Source organism: Pleurodeles waltl, chromosome 9 (assembly GCF_031143425.1).
Source record: "Pleurodeles waltl isolate 20211129_DDA chromosome 9, aPleWal1.hap1.20221129, whole genome shotgun sequence".
Lineage (NCBI taxonomy): Eukaryota > Metazoa > Chordata > Amphibia > Caudata > Salamandridae > Pleurodeles > Pleurodeles waltl.
In genome coordinates this window covers 3,096,179-3,115,341 of record NC_090448.1, presented here as the reverse complement: position 1 = coordinate 3,115,341, position 19,163 = coordinate 3,096,179, and the positions used below count along the sequence as shown (strand labels likewise).

The 19,163-nt window shown below is 52.1% G+C and overlaps 1 protein-coding gene across 1 annotated transcript in view; it reads right to left on the bottom strand.

The window, feature by feature from the left end:
• LOC138258685 (olfactory receptor 6E1-like) overlaps window positions 1-14,385 on the bottom strand; it is a 107,145-nt gene extending 92,760 nt beyond the window's left edge. Inside the window, exons 1-2 of the mRNA XM_069205986.1 lie at window positions 14,241-14,385; window positions 3,006-3,142 (exon numbers count right to left, since the gene is read on the bottom strand). Of these exons, the coding sequence (XP_069062087.1) occupies window positions 3,006-3,142; window positions 14,241-14,385 (282 nt within the window). The remainder of the gene's footprint in view (window positions 1-3,005; window positions 3,143-14,240) is intronic.
• Between the last annotated feature and the right edge of the window lie 4,778 nt (window positions 14,386-19,163).

The following is a 19,163-nucleotide window of genomic DNA, read 5'->3' as shown; positions in this document are numbered from 1 at the left end:
AGCCCCCACTTACAGCCTGGTTTCTGATGTGGCTTTGACTGTTAGTTCACTGGGTCCCTGCTAACCAGGTCCTCAGTGTCAGATCTCTTTCTCCAAAACCGCACAGTTGTTTTGCACATTTGGCAAACTCTTTTGCTACCACTGTAAGTTCCTAGTAAATGGTACCCCTGGCGCCTGGGGTACTAAAGAAGGTCTCTGAGGACAGCAGCACCAATTGTGCCACCCTCAGGGACCCCTCACCAAACCTGTACAGTTCCACCACTGCAGACTGCATGTGTTGGTGCAGGCCAAATTGAAAACACAACCTGGCACCCACCCCTGTGTGCCAGATCTCCTAGCACTGCATATGCCAGGTGTAAGTCACCTCTAAGGCAAGGTGCATCCAGGCACATGTGAGGGCATAACTGCATGAGCAGATATACCCCTGGTATGTCAAGTCAGAGATATATTAAGTGCGCAGGGAAGCCATTTTAAGTGAATGCACTGGACACTGGTCATTACGAGTTCCCCAGTTACACAATGGCTCCTCTGAATCCTGGGATGTTTGGTATCAAGCATCTCAGAATAATAAACCATCACTGACCCCAGAGATGGATTTATTACAAAATGCACACATAGGGCATCTTAGAAGTGCCCCCTGAAAACCTACCAGTGACTAGTGTGCTCACCTACTGGTCCTGACCAGTTCAGCCACCAGAGATGCATTTCTGGCCCTCCAAGGTGAGAGCCAGTGCTCTCGAGGGGCTGAGACAATGGCCTGCTCTGGGCAGAGGGCTCTCCCAGGCAAGATGGACATTCCAGGGTGGGGAGCTTCAAAGGCCTTGCCGCCTTTGTAATGCAATCCAGGTCTCTTCAAATGGCGAAGATGACCAACACCTCTGTCCTGACCCCACTTTTGGTGTCAGTACAGGCAGGAAAAGTTGTTAAATAAGGAGGAGTGCCCACTTCATGCCAGTCGTACCCCTAAGGTGGACGAGCTGAAATAGACACTACTTTTCAAATTCCTCCATCTTGCTTGTAAAGAATTAGGCCACTAGGGTTAGGGTTATGGCCACTTCCCAGTAGAAGTGTTCATAAGAAGGATGTAGTCACTGTGATAAAGGGCCTCTTTTGACATGGTTAGCCCACCACTTTTTGCGTGGATCATGATGTGGTTTTGAACTGTAAGTGCCCCTTTGCCCCTGCTAAACAGGTTGCCAGGGCCAGATCTCTTTCCCCAAAACTGTACTGTGATTGGCACTTCCACCACTGTTGTAAGCCCCTAGTAAATGGTACCCTTGGTACCTAGGGCACGGGTACTGAAGAGGGCCCCCAAAGCTGCAGCACCAATTGTGCCACTCTGAGGGACCCCACAGCAGCCTCCTGCAAACCGACATTTCAAGTTGCATGACAAGGTGTCCCCTAAATTGCAAACTTGACATGGCACTCACCCTGGGTGCCAACCCCAATAACACTGCATACAATATAGACAAATCACCCCTCTAGCAGTCCTTGCAGCCCTAAGGCAGGGTGCACTATAATGCAGGTGTGGGCATATGTGTATGAGCAGATATGCCCCTAATGTGTCTTTGCTGAATACTTAGAGATAGTAAGTGTACATCATAACTATAGTAAGTGCATGTGCTTGACACTGGTCACTATGAGTACCAAAGCTACATAATGGCCTCTCTGAACCCGGGTTGTTTGGTATCCAACAACTCAGAATAATAAATCCCCACTGGTGCCAGTGTGGTATTTATTATAAAATGTACCCAGAGGGCATCTTAGAGGCACCCACTCCAAAACCTAACAGCCCTGGTATTGTTGCTGACTGGTCCTAAACAGCCTGCCACCACCAGACATGATTTTGGTCTCTTGGGATGGGCGCCTTTGCTCTCGGAAGCCGGAAGACAAAGCCTTTCCTGGGCAGAGGTTTCACACCTTCTTGCCAAGGCAGGCACCCTGCCCCAGCTGCCATCTTCAAAAGCCGCAATCTGACCCCACCTCTGCTGCTAGCAGCAGAAGGCAGCCCAATGGTTCTGCCCCCACTTTAGGTGGGAAAACCGGGGAGAAACTTAGCAATAATAGGTGTGACAGGCGAAGTGACCTCTCCATTTCATTTTCCTCTATCTTGGATGGTAGAAGAAATAGCCAATGAGGGTCAGGGATGTGTCCTCTTCCCACAGGAAGCGGGCACTTAGTGGGTGTAGCCACACTAAGGTTGGTGGCCCATTGGCCCCTACCAGATACTACCCCTAACATCCCCTACACACAGTATTTAGGGGGCATCCCCTGACCAAGATCTTAGATTCGATAGATTCAAGAAGACCAGGATAAAGAAGACCCGCGGCTCGAGAACCGACGTCCTGATGCACAAAGAAAAGGAGCCAAACCCTGCCTGATGCACCCAGAACTCGACAATCGTCCCTGCGGTGTCTCCAGGAAACCTGAAGGAGTCTACAAAACCCCAGAGTATCTCCAACCTTCTGAAGATTGCCAAGAACCTCACTCACAGTGAAGGTATCACTCTCCTGCACCCTCCAGGCAAGGAACCGGTGAAGTCCGGACTACTGACCTGCTGCTGACCAACGACTCGGACTCAGCAGCCCAGCCAACAATGGTGCAACAGCTCCAGAGGGCCTGACCTGCCAACGTGCCAAGTTTGGTGGCACTAGGACTTTCAATGGCTGTGGCGTACCAGTACCCGGTGTACCAGACCCCAATGTCAAACACCCAGAAGCAGAGTTCACTCCAGACTCCCAAAAGCACATGAGCAAGCACCCATTAGGGGATTTCAGGACACCCAAGAACCACTCCCTGAGTGGCCCTGCAGACCTGCAATCCACCATCAAAGCTGCATGCCACTGACCGCGAGGACTCCAAGATGCACAATGCCTGGCTGACCTATCTGCACTGCACCCGGCCTCCCTGGCCCCCACACTGACCAACCATCTGTACTCTCATGGTCCCCAAGCCCTTGTGACCTCCCCCCTCCAAGGGAACACAGCATACACTCCTTTAAGTACCTCTGTGCAGTGTGTTTCCAAGAGGTACCCTTCTCCTCTGTGTGCCAGCTCCAAGGCCTTTAGCTGCTGCTCCCGCTCGAACTGGGAATCACCCGAGCTTCTCCAGCTGGACTCTTGGACCTTTCCACGACCTCGACCTAAAAACAGAAGGCGGTACTTGTAAGAACATTGCCTGATTTTATATCCATTTTTCGAGTTTTTCCCATTAATCCCTATGGTACATAATTACACATAATAACAGTACATTTTCTAAACGTTTAAAAATTCTTAACTTAAAAAGTACTTACCATGTAATGAAGATCTTAGTCTTGAAAAATCCATAAAAATCTATATAACTTTTGTGAATGTGTCTCAAGTTATTTTTCTGAGTGTGTGTCTTCATTTATTGATACTGTGAGTACAACAAATGCTTAGCACGAATCCTGGATTAGCCTAACTGCTTGCCCACACTACCACAAAATAGAACATTAAGTGATCTGTTTTTACCTCTGGATACTAAGGTGGGGTTGCTTGAACTCTCTGTGCAGTGCATGTCATTTTCGCACACTATATAGAGAGCCAGCCTCCTGCTGTCACCCTAATGGTGGTCAGCCCATTGGCTTCCGCCTGGCACTCTCTGTAATGTCCCTAAATTGAGTATTTAGGTGGCACTCTTAACCCTAGAACTCAGATTTTGACACCAGAAGAAGACCCGGACTAAGAAGAGTTGCACCCGCAGAAGAGGAAAAGAAGAAGCAGCTGATCTGGAACCAGCCTCTCGGGCCTGCCCGCCTACCTCGAAGGATCCTACAAAAAAAGGCAACTCATCCAACCTTCAATAAAGACTCAGATCTCCTGTGGGCACCGGACCTGCCCTGCAAGAAGAAACTCCATAGAAAGAACTCTGCAGCTGCTGAAACCCTGGAAACCTGCCGCCAGAAGTGACCACGACCCGAGGTGAAGCCAACCGACGGTGCCAACGCGGGTCCCTAGCTGCCCAGAGTCCAGTATGCTCTCACCCATTTTGGACTCTCCCGAGATGCCTGCAGCCCCTGGACAGAGGCCTCCTCTCCCACAGGCTTGTGAACGGAGAAAATCTAACAACTCCGGCAACCACTGCACTCCTGACTCCGGCTGAGGTGGGTCATTGGTGCCAACGACATCCCCCAGCTCCCAAGAGCTCGAGTCCACCCTGGGTCCACCCCTGTCGGACTCCCCAATGACACCTGCAGTCTCAACACACAGTGCTCCTAGACTTGAGAACCAGACGGCTAAAGACACCCCGCATTCGTCACCCGTGGGCACAGGAGAAGAGGACGAAAAAGTGCACTTATGTCCCCAAGCACCCCAAGTCTACTACCTACCTGCTTACTGTCTTTGGCTGTCTTCTTTCACGAGGACCAAACTCCCGTAGGAAACCATTGTGCACCTAGGGGGTCATTACGACCCTGGCAGCCGGCGGTAAGATGGCGGTAACACCGCCAACAGGCTGGCGGTGTTCCGCCAGCTATTATGACCGTGGCGCAAAAGGCACGGCCATACCGCTGGCCCCTCCAATTTACCGCCAGGTTTCCGCAAGCCCACTGCCCTGGGGATTATGAGTCCCCGACTGCCAGCCTGTCCGTGGAGGTAAACACCGCCATGGAAAGGCTGGCGGTAAGGGGACTTGTGGTGCCCCTGGGGGCCCCTGCACTGCATATGCATTTGGCATGGGCAGTGCAGGGGCCCCCAGGCATAGCCCCGTCGCGCATTTCACTGCCCGAATTTCGGGCAGTGAAATGCGCGACCGTTGCTACTGCACCCGTTTGCACATCAGCATTGCCGCCGGCTCTATTACGAGCCGGCAGCAATGTTGATGTGACATTTCTGCTGGGCCAGCGGAAATATCATACTAGGGAGCCAGCAATACCGCCGGCAATGGCGGTATTCTGTCTCCCGCAGCCTCGGCGGTCTTTTCCAAAGACCGCCGAGGTTGTAATGACCCCCCTAGTGTCTTAGTGCACCTCCGAGACCTGTTAGTCTGGTCCTGATCAGTGCCCAGTACTTACCTTAACTTCCTGAGACTGGCTCTGAAAATGTCACTGTCTAAATTTGAAACTGCGCAGTATTTATGCTTAAAAGTTTACTTACCTGATCGTGAAGTTCTTGGGTTTAAAACAAATATTAAAATAATTGTTATTTTTCTAAATTGGTCTCAGATTTATTCGTTAAGTGTGTGTCTCATTTATTTCCTCTGTGAGTACAACAAATGCTTTGCGCTACCCTCTGATAAGCCTAACTGCTCGCCCACACTACCACAAAATAGAGCATTAGTCCTGTCTACCTTTGCCTCTGCAATACCAAGTGGAGATCCGCTGGACTCTCTGCACAGAGCACTTCATTTTAGTGCACTATAGAGAGAGCCATCCTCGTACACCCGGCTTTTCAGTTAACCAACCTACCGTAGGTCGGGCTAGGTGGACGCACCTGCTCAGCAGCAGGCGACCCTTGTTAGTGATAGTGCAAAATACACATACCATACCGTAACATAACATAGCATATCATAACATAACTTAGCATGCCATAACATATCAGAACACAACATACCATATCATAACAGAATAGAACAGAACATATCATATCATATCGTAACATAACATAAGATAACATAGCATAGCATTTCATAACATAACATAACATACCATAACATATAACATAACAAAACGTAACATAACATAGCATAGCATACTATAAGATATTGTATTATAACATAACATAACATAGCATAACATAATATAACATAGCATATCAGAACATAACATAACGTACCATACCATAACATAACATACCATAACATAACATAACATAGCATAGCATAACATAGCATAACATATCATAGCATAACATACCATAACATATAACATAACAAAACGTAACATAACATAGCATACCGTAACATAACATAACATAGCATACTATAAGATATCATAAGATATCATAATATAACATAACATAGCATAACATAATATAACATAGCATAACATACCATAACATAACATAACATAACATAGCATAACATACCATAACATAGCATAACATAACATAACAGCATGGCATAACATAACATAACATAACATGACAAAGCATAACATAGCATAACATAACATAGCATAAGATGAAAAGTAAAGGCATGGCTCATTTTGGGCTACAGGGTTCAAGAGGGCTTTGAGTTGATCCAGAGTCCGGCACCTGGCTCGAGTTTTCAATGGCTTACCCACCACTGCTAGAAATATTAACCTGCTATGGACACAAACAAATGTTGGAGCTCCACAGTAACATCTTTGGTAACCTGCTATGTGACTACGAAGAACTATTAAAATCACGTTTACACGGAAGAACTTGTCTGCATTGGCCCAAGCTATGCCGTATGGAATGTGTGGTTGAACGGTTGGTGCCTTTGCTTTGTGGTCCTATGCTCACCTAGGTGTGGTTGTCATGTGATGGACGCAGCACAGAGCAGTGGAGGATGAAGAGGTGGAAGAGATCGGTTCGCACTTTAAGGTTCTCAGTAAGCTGGCAGCTGTGGACGGCTCTGCGGTTCCTCTGCGTAACCTCTACTGATCATAGTGCACTTAGCGGGTTCCTGCCCTGGGTCATCCCTTTGAGGTATTTGTTTCATGCGCATAGTGCTGGCCAGACATAGGCTGAAGGATGAATGCTGGGAAGATCCTATGGGTTGAACTTTATGAGTATGACCACCACCTAGATGGGCCGGCGGTGGTGGACTGAACTAGATCTTCTTCAGTTTTTAGTCTTTAGTTAGCCCCTCCACTTCCCCCCTCCTCCTCAGCGCCTTGAGACACTCACGGGTGAGTAGTGTGCTTTACAAATTCCTGATTGATTGATTGGTAGCCTGTTCAGTTGGTGAAGTTGGTCAATGGGCTGGACAGCACTGGGTGATGGACAAGTCCTTAGTAGATCTAACTTGTGACTGTAAGAGGGTCAAGCAGGAGTCATTATGCGGCCTCCATGCACCGCCCACTGAGTGTCCAGGTATCAGGGCAGCCCAGGAGGGTTACAGAAGACTTGACATTACTATACAATATCAACCTTAGACATAGCTCAGCCCCTCATCAGTTCCCTGGAGACAGAAAGCTGGGTGCTGGTTGGGCTGCAGATGGGGTGAGGCCCCTCCTGGGTGATGCTGAAGGTGGTGTTGAAATGTTCCTCCATTCTCATATTGGCTTCAGTGCATGTGTCGCAACAGAACCCACTCTCCTCACCCCTCTCAAGACTCATCCATGTACATATGCTCCCATGTTTATTATTAGAAGTGAGGACCCGCACCCCACGCCTGGGGGATCATTTAAAAATGAGGTGCAAATGTATTCAAAGTATTCGTGAGAACCTCGAGAGAGGTGGCATATAACGCTGGCAGTCAAACCAATATGATTGAGGCTTCAAAAATATGTTGAATACATTTGCACCTCAGTATACGTGGATGATTCTTGTGAGCTGCGAGGAAAGTGGGGTATTGTTGTCGTGTTTTGTAGGGCACCCCTTCTTTCCCTTCCCCTCTCCAGCTTCTGTTTTTGTGTGCTCAGTGTAAATGTCCCAGTCCACCACACCCTCTGGTTCTCCCTTGGTGCAGGGTTGTTGAAATGCCACCTTCAGCCCCAGGACTGTCCTACAACTGGGCTCATGTTCTTCTCACACTGCACTCTGCGCCATCTATGGCCACCAAATGCCTTTGAAGCGCTTGATGCACCCGGCCCCACCGCTCCCAGCTCCAGGAGCTTCCAAGAAGGTGCCAGGAACAGATGCAGCCCATGGTGTGAGCAGTGTGGTGCCCTGGCAGCAGTAATGGCAGGGGCCTGGCTGGGAGGTGGGACAGCTACAGGGATGCTTCTAAGCGGGGTGAGAGCCCTGCTCTGAAAACCAAGACACGCATAGGTCTGCCCATGAGGCTACTGTGAAGATAAACATGGGGCGTGTAACTCCCACCACTCTGTCATCCAGCAGCAGAGTTCAGTCCCAAAGCAGCAACCATCAGTTGCACTGAGATCTCTAGCAGCCTTCCCCTGCCTCCTCCCACTGCCACACCTTGCATCTGTGGACAGCCTATGAAGGCCACTTTATTAGAGGAAATAAAACTTTTATTTTACCAGCTAAGAATGTAGATTACACAGCTGGTAAGTAGCACATGAAACATTAGAGACCTAAAACTGTAGACTGTAACCAGAGCGCGTAGGTCCATTGGCGGGAGCCCATCAACTGGAGCTGAGGACATGCAAACACGTGGGCACGGGTTGAGTCAACTCAGTGGACAAACTACTACCTGTGAGTGATGTACTCAGTGGGCACCAGACCACCCATGAGTGGTGTACTGGTGGGCACCAGACCACCCATGAGTGGTGTACTCAGTGGGCACCAGACCACCCATGAGGGGTATACTCGTGGGTAAGCACCACAATGAGGGGTGTGTGTAGTCAGTGGGCACCGTACCACCCATGAGTGGTGTACTCAGTGGGCACCATACCACCCATGAAGGGTGTAGTCAATGGGCACCATACCACTCATGAGGGGTATACTCGTTGGTACAGCACCACCGATGAGGGATGTACTCAGTGGATACAGTGCCCTCATGAGGGGTGTGCTCAGTGAACACAGTACCAACCACATAGGGTGAACTGAGTGGGTGAAGTATCACCCATGAGAGGTATACTCAGTAGACACAGCACCACCTCCAGTAGGCACAGCAGCACCCATGAGGGGTGTAAACAGTAGGCACAGCAGCCTTGTGGGGTGTACACAGTGGACACAGCAGCACCCATGAGGAGTGTATGCAGTGGGCACAGAACCCATGAGGGGTGCACGCAGTGGGCACAGCAGCCATGAGGGGTGCACCCAGTGGGCACAGTAGCAATGAGGGGTGCACACTGTGGGCACAGCAGCCATGAGGGGTGCACGCAGTGGGCACAGAACCCATGAGGGGTGCACACAGTGGGCACAGTAGCCATGAAGGGTGCACACAGTGGGCACAGCAGCCATGAGGGGTGCACACAGTGGGCACAGTAGCCATGAAGGGTGCACACAGTGGGCACAGCAGCCATGAGGGGTGTACACAGTGGGCACAGCACCCATGAGTGGTGCACGTAGTGTGTACAGCATCTATGAAGTGTATACGCAGTGGGCACAGTGCCACCTGATTCACCTGCACGTTGCACGTTGTAACGATTGATCTATCAGCAGTCAGTCTCTGTCTTTGGTGGGAGGTTTAAGAAGCTCAAAAGAGGTTTGTGGGCATCAGTCTACAACACTCATCTATGGACATATCTCACCCTGAGAAGGTGATGATAGAGCGGTTTGACGTGGTGGGAATCAGAGGCCTTCTGACCAATGAGGTGTTTGAGAAGATACTTCCAGGGGTACAGCAAACATGAACTGGTACATAAACCAAAAATGCATAAAACGCAGTGCAGGAACTAAAGCTGCTGCGCTGTGCTTGGGAAACAGAACAGGACAGCACTATTTCTACTGAGTTATGGTGCTGCTCTGCTCTCTACCTAGTGCTGGCGCGCAATCAACTTGTCTACTGCCACACTCACAGTTGCATATGACTGGCACTAAAAGGTTATCCTTCCAGTACAAAATACTATGCCTGGACAAACGTTTACACTTTCCTCTCGTTGGATGCATGCAGTACAGTGCAGCACACATACAAAGTCAGAAAAGTTCGAAATAACAATATTCCTTATATTTCAATATCAACCTCAAAGATGTGGCGTAACGGCCAGAGCTGCCAACTTTGGAGTTGGGAAACCAGGTTCGAGTCTCGGCATCGGCTCAACATCCTGTGATACTGGGCAAATCACTTAGGTGGTGATTATGACCTTGGGGTTTTTGCACCGCCACACCTGCGGTTGCGGTCAGACCACCGACAGCGTGGCGGTGCAGGACCGCCAAATAATGACCTCCTCAGGGAAATGGCTGCATCGCAGCCAGTTCACCGCCTGTACCGCCAGGAGGGTGGGACCACCTGGACAAAGGTTTACCACCTTCGGCCTGGCGGTCCACCCAACACCGCCCGCGGTATAATGTGTATCCTTGCCGCTGGGGATTCCGTGGCGACAGCCTTGCCACAAAATCCCTGGCGGAAAGGATACTGGAGACAGGCATACTAATTCCTGTCGCCACAACAGGACTCCCCAAAACCCCTCAATGTAGGAGCCCCCCACCCCTGACCCCACCAAAAGTCCACCACCACCCCAAGCAGTGACTCCTCCCAACCCCAGTACTGATTGCCCCATCACCGTGCTGACCCCCCACCCCCTGATCCACACACGCACACACCACACTTACATACATACATGCACACATCCACACTCACTCATTCACACACACATGCACACATGACCACAACACCCCGTCCCCTTCATACATGCACACATACTCCCCCATCCCCCGCACACACGTATTCACACAAGCACACAGATACTTGCACACACAAACATACATAATACCCCCCACCCCCTCCATTCACGCATACAACACTCAACACCCCCCTGCCCTGTCAGACGATCTCCTTACCTGGTGGTCACGGTCATCGTCTGGGAGGGAACGGGGTCCATGGTGCTTGCTCCGCCGTCAGTGCCCCGCCAACACAACACTGCCACGCCGTTTACAATGTAGTAATACGGCGGGTGGCACTATGGTGACGTGGTGGTGGTGACGGACCAAGCTCCACAAGACCGCAGACCGCCGGTATGGCTGCTGGTGGCTTCCATGCCCAATAGTGGCGGAGAGCAGTCGGCAGCCATAGCATGGCGGTCTGAAGACCACCAACACTGGTGGTCATATGGCGGCAGTGACTTCGGCGGTCTATGGAATAGACTGCCGAAATCATAATGAGGGCCTTAATCTTCCCGTACCCACCAAAAATGAATATGTCCTTGTGTAATGTAACTGGTGCTCATGTAAAGTGCTCCAATACTTTCAGGTCGAGTTCACACTCAAAAACTAATAAAGATGTGTTATTTTTTAGCAGAAATCGCTGCATGACACTATTAGTAGATAGGATTTCCGTGAAAACCATGAGTGATTACAGGGGACGCCCACGTATGCCCATGGAACGCTGCCTTGGCGTAAATTAGTGCAAAGCGAACCACTGCGTGACTTTCATGCATCTCTCCAGTGCAAAGCGCACCACTGCGCGACTTTCATGCATCTCTCCATTGCAAAGCGCACCACTGCGCGACTTTCATGCATCTCTCCAGTGCAAAGCACACCAATGTACGACTTTCATGCAACTCTCCAGTGCAAAGCGCACCACTGTGCACCTTTCATGCATCTTTCCAGTGCAAAGTGCACCACTGCACGACTTTCATTCATCTTTCCAGTGCAAAGCACACCACTGCCTGACTTTGATGCATCTCTCCAGTGCAAAGCGCACCACTGCCTGACTTTCATGCATCTCTCCAGTGCAAAGCGCACCACTGCCTGACTTTCATGCATCTCTCCAGTGCAAAGCGCACGACTGCTTGACTTTCATGCATCTCTCCAGTGCAAAGCGCACCACTGCCTGACTTTCATGCATCTCTCCAGTGCAAAGTGTACCACTGTGCGACTTTCATGCATGTTTCCAGTGCAAAGTGCACTACTGCATGACTTTTATTCATCTCTACAGTGCAAAGCACACCACTGCCTGACTTTGATGCATCTCTCCAGTGCAAAGCGCACCACTGCCTGACTTTCATGCATCTCTCCAGTGCAAAGCACACCACTGCTTGACTTTCATTCATCTCTCCAGTGCAAAGCGCACCACTGCGCGACTTTCATACATCTCTCCAGTGCAAAGCGTACCACTGTGCGACTTTCATGCATCTCTCCAGTGCAAAGCGCACCACTGCGCGACTTTCATGCATCTTTCCAATGCAAAGCGCACCACTGCCTGACTTTGATGCATCTCTCCAGTGCAAAGCGCACCACTGCCTGACTTTCATGCATCTCTCCAGTGCAAAGCGCACCACTGCCTGACTTTCATGTATCTCTCCAGTGCAAAGCGCACACTGCCTGACTTTGATGCATCTCTCCAGTGCAAAGCGCACCACTGCCTGACTTTCATGCATCTCTCCAGTGCAAAGCGCACCACTGCCTGACTTTCATTCATCTCTCCAGTGCAAAGCGCACCACTGCGCGACTTTCATGCATCTCTCCAGAGCAAAGCGTACCACTGTGTGACTTTCATGCATCTCTCCAGTGCAAAGCGCACCACTGCGCGACTTTCATGCATCTCTCCAGTGCAAAGCGCACCACTGCGCAACTTTCATCCATCTCTCCAGTGCAAATCGCACCACTGTGTGACTTTCATGCATCTCTCCAGTGCAAGGAGCACCAATCTGCAACTTCCATGCAACTCTCCAGTGCAAAGCGCACCACTGTGCGACTTTCATGCATCTCTCCAGTGCAAAGCGCACAACTGCCTGGCTTTCATGCATCTCTCCAGTGCAAAGCGCACCACTGCTTGACTATCATGCATCTCTCCAGTGCAAAGCGCACCACTGCCTGACTTTCATGTATCTCTCCAGTGCAAAGCGCACACTGCCTGACTTTCATGCATCTCTCCATTGCAAAGAGCACCACTGCGCGACTTTCATGCATCTCTCCAGTGCAAAGCACACCAATGTACGACTTTCATGCAACTCTCCAGTGCAAAGCGCACAACTGTGCGACTTTCATGCATCTTTCCAGTGCAAAGTGCACCACTGCACGACTTTCATTCATCTCTCCAGTGCAAAGCACACCACTGCCTGACTTTGATGCATCTCTCCAGTACAAAGCGCACCACTGCCTGACTTTCATGCATCTCTCCAGTGCAAAGCGCACCACTGCCTGACTTTCATGCATCTCTCCAGTGCAAAGCGCACCACTGCTTGACTTTCATGCATCTCTCCAGTGCAAAGCGCACCACTGCCTGACTTTCATGCATCTCTCCATTGCAAAGCGCACCACTGCACAACTTTTATGCATCTCTCCAGTGCAAAGCGCACCAATGCGTGACTTTCATGCATCTCTCCAGTGCAAAGTGCACCACTGCACGACTTTCATGCATGTTTCCAGTGCAAAGTGCACTACTGCACGACTTTTATTCATCTCTACAGTGGAAAGCACACCACTGCCTGACTTTGATCCATCTCTCCAGTGCAAAGCGCACCACTGCCTGACTTTCATGCATCTCTCCAGTGCAAAGCACACCACTGCTTGACTTTCATTCATCTCTCCAGTGCAAAGCGCACCACTGCGCGACTTTCATGCATCTCTCCAGTGCAAAGCGTACCACTGCGCGACTTTCATGCATCTCTCCAGTGCAAAGCGCACCACTGCCTGACTTTCATGCATCTCTCCAGTGCAAAGCACACCACTGCTTGACTTTCATTCATCTCTCCAGTGCAAAGCGCACCACTGCGCGACTTTCATGCATCTCTCCAGTGCAAAGCGTACCACTGCGCGACTTTCATGCATCTCTCCAGTGCAAAGCGCACCACTGCGTGACTTTCATGCATCTTTCCAATGCAAAGCGCACCACTGCCTGACTTTCATGCATCTCTCCAGTGCAAAGCGCACCACTGCCTGACTTCCATGCATCTCTCCAGTGCAAAGCGCACCACTGCCTGACTTTCATTCATCTCTCCAGTGCAAAGCGCACCACTGCACGACTTTCATGCATCTCTCCAGAGCAAAGCGTACCACTGTGTGACTTTCATGCATCTCTCCAGTGCAAAGCGCACCACTGCCTGACTTTCATGCATCTCTCCAGTGCAAAGCGCACCACTGCCTGACTTTCATTCATCTCTCCAGTGCAAAGCGCACCACTGCGCGACTTTCATGCATCTCTCCAGAGCAAAGCGTACCACTGTGTGACTTTCATGCATCTCTCCAGTGCAAAGCGCACCACTGCCTGACTTTCATGCATCTCTCCAGTGCAAAGCGCACTACTGCGCGACTTTCATGCATCTCTCCAGAGCAAAGCGAGCCACTGCGCAACTTTCATGCATCTCTCCAGAGCAAAGCAGGCCTTTTGCCGGTAAATAATTCCCAGACAACAATTTTGCACTGGTCTGGATCACCTCTGTTTTGAGTAAATCTGCCCCCAAAATCGCCAGCTGTACCGAAGAGTCCACCCAGACAGCCTGAAACTCGGCTATGAAAACAGATGGACTGTAAGGAGGACATAAGAGGTAAGTAATATCGGTGCAAGTGGGTGCACGAGGGCGTCACGTGACTTTCCAAACCCAACATCTGCTTCCAGCAGAGGCCGGGCACCAAACATCTGCTTGCAGCAGAGGCCGGGCACCACACATCTGCTTGCAGCAGAGGCCGGGTACCACACATCTGCTTCCTGCAGAGGCCGGGCACCAAACATCTGCTTGCAGCAGAGGCCGGGCACCACACATCTACTTGCAGCAGAGGCCTGGCACCACACATCTGCTTTCAGCAGAGGCCGGGCACCAAACATCTGGCCGGGCACCAAACATCTGCTTGCAGGAGAGGCCGGGCACCACACATCTGCTTGCAGCAGAGGCCGGGCACCAAACATCTGCTTCCTGCAGAGGCCGGGCACCAAACATCTGCTTCCTGCAGAGGCCGGGCACCACACATCTGCTTGCAGCAGAGGCCGGGCACCACACATCTGCTTTCAGCAGAGGCCGGGCACCAAACATCTGGCCGGGCACCAAACATCTGCTTTCAGCAGAGGCCGGGCACCACACATCTGCTTTCAGCAGAGGCCGGGCACCAAACATCTGGCCGGGCACCAAACATCTGCTTTCAGCAGAGGCCGGGCACCACACATCTGCTTGCAGCAGAGGCCGGGCACCACACATCTGCTTTCAGCAGAGGCCGGGCACCAAACATCTGGCCGGGCACCAAACATCTGCTTTCAGCAGAGGCCGGGCACCACACATCTGGCCGGGCACCACACATCTGGCCGGGCACCACACATCCCATCGGCAGCACTGATCGCCAGTGGGGGTCGATGCTGTCCGGGTACACTACATGTTAGGGGTGCAGTGAAGCCTCATGAGTCACCGGACCGTCCACAGTCATGGATCTGGGGGTTCATTGGAAAGAGGCGCTGGTCTGAGACCGCGCAACACTCGTGACCCACGGAGCCCCGGCCCCGGCTCTGCACATACAACGCTGCTGCCCGGGGGCTCGGATTGTGCAAAACATGTGAGATCCCCCCGAGGATGGGGCCGGAGCCGGAGGGGTGCACAAGTCAGCGGGGGGGGAAAGGGGGACTTTGGCCTCCAGAGGAGGGAGGACGAGTCCCAAAAACTTGGAAGACCCACTGGGGGAGGACACTGGGCACATACATGTAACGTGTGCTCTCCCGAGAGCGTGGGCCGCACACACATGCAGACCCTCACCTGCCTGGCAGAGCAGCGCCTCCTCCCTGTGCTGGAGCTGCTGGTGGGAGGTGGAATCACAGTGCAGGGTCCCTCCTCGGCCTACATGGAGCGGGGACCCCCGGACCCCCGGCGCCTCCACTGGAAGCTCCGGTCACCCCGGCTCCAGGAGCTTTATATCTCCTCGTCAGCCTTGGGGGTCCCCCGCCCCCAGCCGCCCGTGGGGAGCTCCTCAGCTGGGACCAGTCTCGGGATCTGGAACAAAATCAAACCTTCAATTACAGGAGCAATGTCTCCCAGGGGCAGGCAGATAGTGCTCTCTGCTGCTAGCGCCTCCCTCGAGGCGCTTTAAGGGCGTCTCCACGCAGAAGGGCCCCGGGCCACACTGGAGGGTGACTGTACTGAGAGAGGGGGACCCGGGTCATGGGCACGAAATCACCAGAACTGAGGTCCAGCGAGATGGAAATATCACAGATCCCTCTGCAACAAGCGCTTCCTAAATCCTCCCTCTGAAATATCTCAGCCAGGGACAACTTCAGCGCAGGACTGAGATACAGAGCGCAGGACTGAGATACAGAGCCCAGGACTCAGGTACAGAGCGCAGGACTGAGATACAGAGCGCAGGACTGAGATACAGAGCCCAGGACTGAGATACAGAGCGCAGGACTGAGATACACAGCACAGGACTAAGATACAGAGCGCAGGACTGAGATACAGAGCGCAGGACTGAGATACAGAGCGCAGGACTGAGATACAGAGCGCAGGACTGAGATACAGAGCGCAGGACTCGGATACAGAGCGCAGGACTGAGATACAGAGCGCAGGACTGAGATACAGAGCCCAGGACTCAGGTACAGAGCACAGGACTGAGATACAGAGCGCAGGACTGAGATACAGAGCGCAGGACTGAGATACAGAGCCCAGGACTCAGGTACAGAGCACAGGACTGAGATACAGAGCGCAGGACTGAGATACAGAGCGCAGGACTCAGATACAGAGCGCAGGACTGAGATACAGAGCGCAGGACTGAGATACACAGCACAGGACTGAGATACAGAGCCCAGGACTCAGGTACAGAGCACAGGACTCAGGTACAGAGCGCAGGACTGAGATACAGAGCGCAGGACTCAGATACAGAGCGCAGGACTGAGATACAGAGCGCAGGACTGAGATACAGAGAGCAGGACTGAGATACAGAGCGCAGGACTGAGATACAGAGCCCAGGACTCAGGTACAGAGAGCAGGACTCAGATACAGAGCGCAGGACTGAGATACAGAGCGCAGGACTGAGATACAGAGAGCAGGACTGAGATACAGAGCGCAGGACTGAGATACAGAGCCCAGGACTCAGGTACAGAGAGCAGGACTCAGATACACAGCACAGGACTCAGATACAGAGCGCAGGACTGAGATACAGAGCGCAGGACTCAGGTACAGAGCGCAGGACTGAGATACAGAGCGCAGAACTGAGATACAGAGCGCAGGACTGAGATACAGAGCGCAGGACTCAGATACAGAGCGCAAGACTGAGATACAGAGCGCAGGACTCAGATACAGAGCGCAGGACTGAGATACACAGCACAGGACTGAGATACAGAGCCCAGGACTCAGGTACAGAGCACAGGACTCAGGTACACAGCACAGGACTGAGATACAGAGCGCAGGACTGAGATACAGAGCGCAGGACTGAGATACAGAGCCCAAGACTGAGATACAGAGCGCAGGACTCAGATACAGAGCGCAGGACTCAGACACAGAGCGCAGGACTGAGATACAGAGCCCAGGACTGAGATACAGAGCGCAGGACTGAGATACAGAGCGCAGGACTGAGATACACAGCGCAGGACTGAGATACAGAGCCCAGGACTCAGGTACAGAGCACAGGACTCAGGTACACAGCACAGGACTGAGATACAGAGCGCAGGACTGAGATACAGAGCGCAGGACTCAGATACAGAGCGCAGGACTCAGATACAGAGCGCAGGACTCAGATACAGAGCGCAGGACTGAGATACAGAGCGCAGGACTGAGATACAGAGCCCAGGACTGAGATACAGAGCGCAGGACTGAGATACAGAGCGCAGGACTGAGATACAGAGCGCAGGACTCAGATACAGAGCGCAGGACTGAGATACAGAGCGCAGGACTGAGATACAGAGCGCAGGACTGAGATACAGAGCGCAGGACTCAGATACAGAGCGCAGGACTCAGGTACAGAGAGCAGGACTGAGATACAGAGCGCAGGACTGAGATACAGAGCGCAGGACTCAGGTACAGAGCGCAGGACTCAGATACAGAGCGCAGGACTGAGATACAGAGCGCAGGACTCAGATACAGAGCGCAGGACTGAGATACAGAGCGCAGGACTCAGATACAGAGCGCAGGACTCAGATACAGAGCGCAGGACTGAGATACAGAGCGCAGGACTCAGATACAGAGCGCAGGACTCAGATACAGAGCGCAGGACTCAGGTACAGAGAGCAGGACTGAGATACAGAGCGCAGGACTGAGATACAGAGCGCAGGACTCAGGTACAGAGCGCAGGACTGAGATACAGAGCGCAGGACTCAGATACAGAGCGCAGGACTGAGATACAGAGCACAGGACTGAGATACAGAGCGCAGGACTGAGATACAGAGCGCAGGACTCAGATACAGAGCGCAGGACTCAGATACAGAGCGCAGGACTCAGATACAGAGCGCAGGACTCAGGTACAGAGAGCAGGACTGAGATACAGAGCGCAGGACTCAGATACAGAGCGCAGGACTGAGATACAGAGCGCAGGACTCAGGTACAGAGAGCAGGACTCAGATACAGAGCGCAGGACTCAGATACAGAGCGCAGGACTCAGATACAGAGCGCAGGACTCAGATACAGAGCGCATGACTGAGATACAGAGCGCAGGACTGAGATACAGAGCGCAGGACTGAGATACAGAGCGCAGGACTCAGATACAGAGCGCAGGACTCAGATACAGAGCGCAGGACTCAGATACAGAGCGCATGACTCAGGTACAGAGAGCAGGACTGAGATACAGAGCGCAGGACTGAGATACAGAGCGCAGGACTGAGATACAGAGCGCAGGACTCAGGTACAGAGAGCAGGACTGAGATACAGAGCGCAGGACTCAGATACAGAGCGCAGGACTCAGATACAGAGCGCAGGACTCAGATACAGAGCGCAGGACTGAGATACAGAGCGCAGGACTCAGATACAGAGCGCAGGACTCAGATACAGAGCGCAGGACTCAGATACAGAGCGCAGGACTGAGATACAGAGCCCAGGACTCAGGTACAGAGAGCAGGACTCAGATACACAGCACAGGACTGAGATACAGAGCGCAGGACTGAGATACAGAGCGCAGGACTCAGATACAGAGCGCAGGACTCAGATACAGAGCGCAGGACTGAGATACAGAGCGCAGGACTCAGATACAGAGCGCAGGACTCAGATACAGAGCGCAGGACTCAGATACAGAGCGCAGGACTGAGATACAGAGCGCAGGACTGAGATACAGAGCGCAGGACTCAGATACAGAGCGCAGGACTCAGATACAGAGCGCAGGACTCAGGTACAGAGAGCAGGACTGAGATACAGAGCGCAGGACTGAGATACAGAGCGCAGGACTCAGATACAGAGCGCAGGACTCAGGTACAGAGAGCAGGACTGAGATACAGAGCGCAGGACTCAGATACAGAGCGCAGGACTCAGATACAGAGCGCAGGACTGAGATACAGAGCGCAGGACTGAGATACAGAGCGCAGGACTGAGATACAGAGCCCAGGACTCAGGT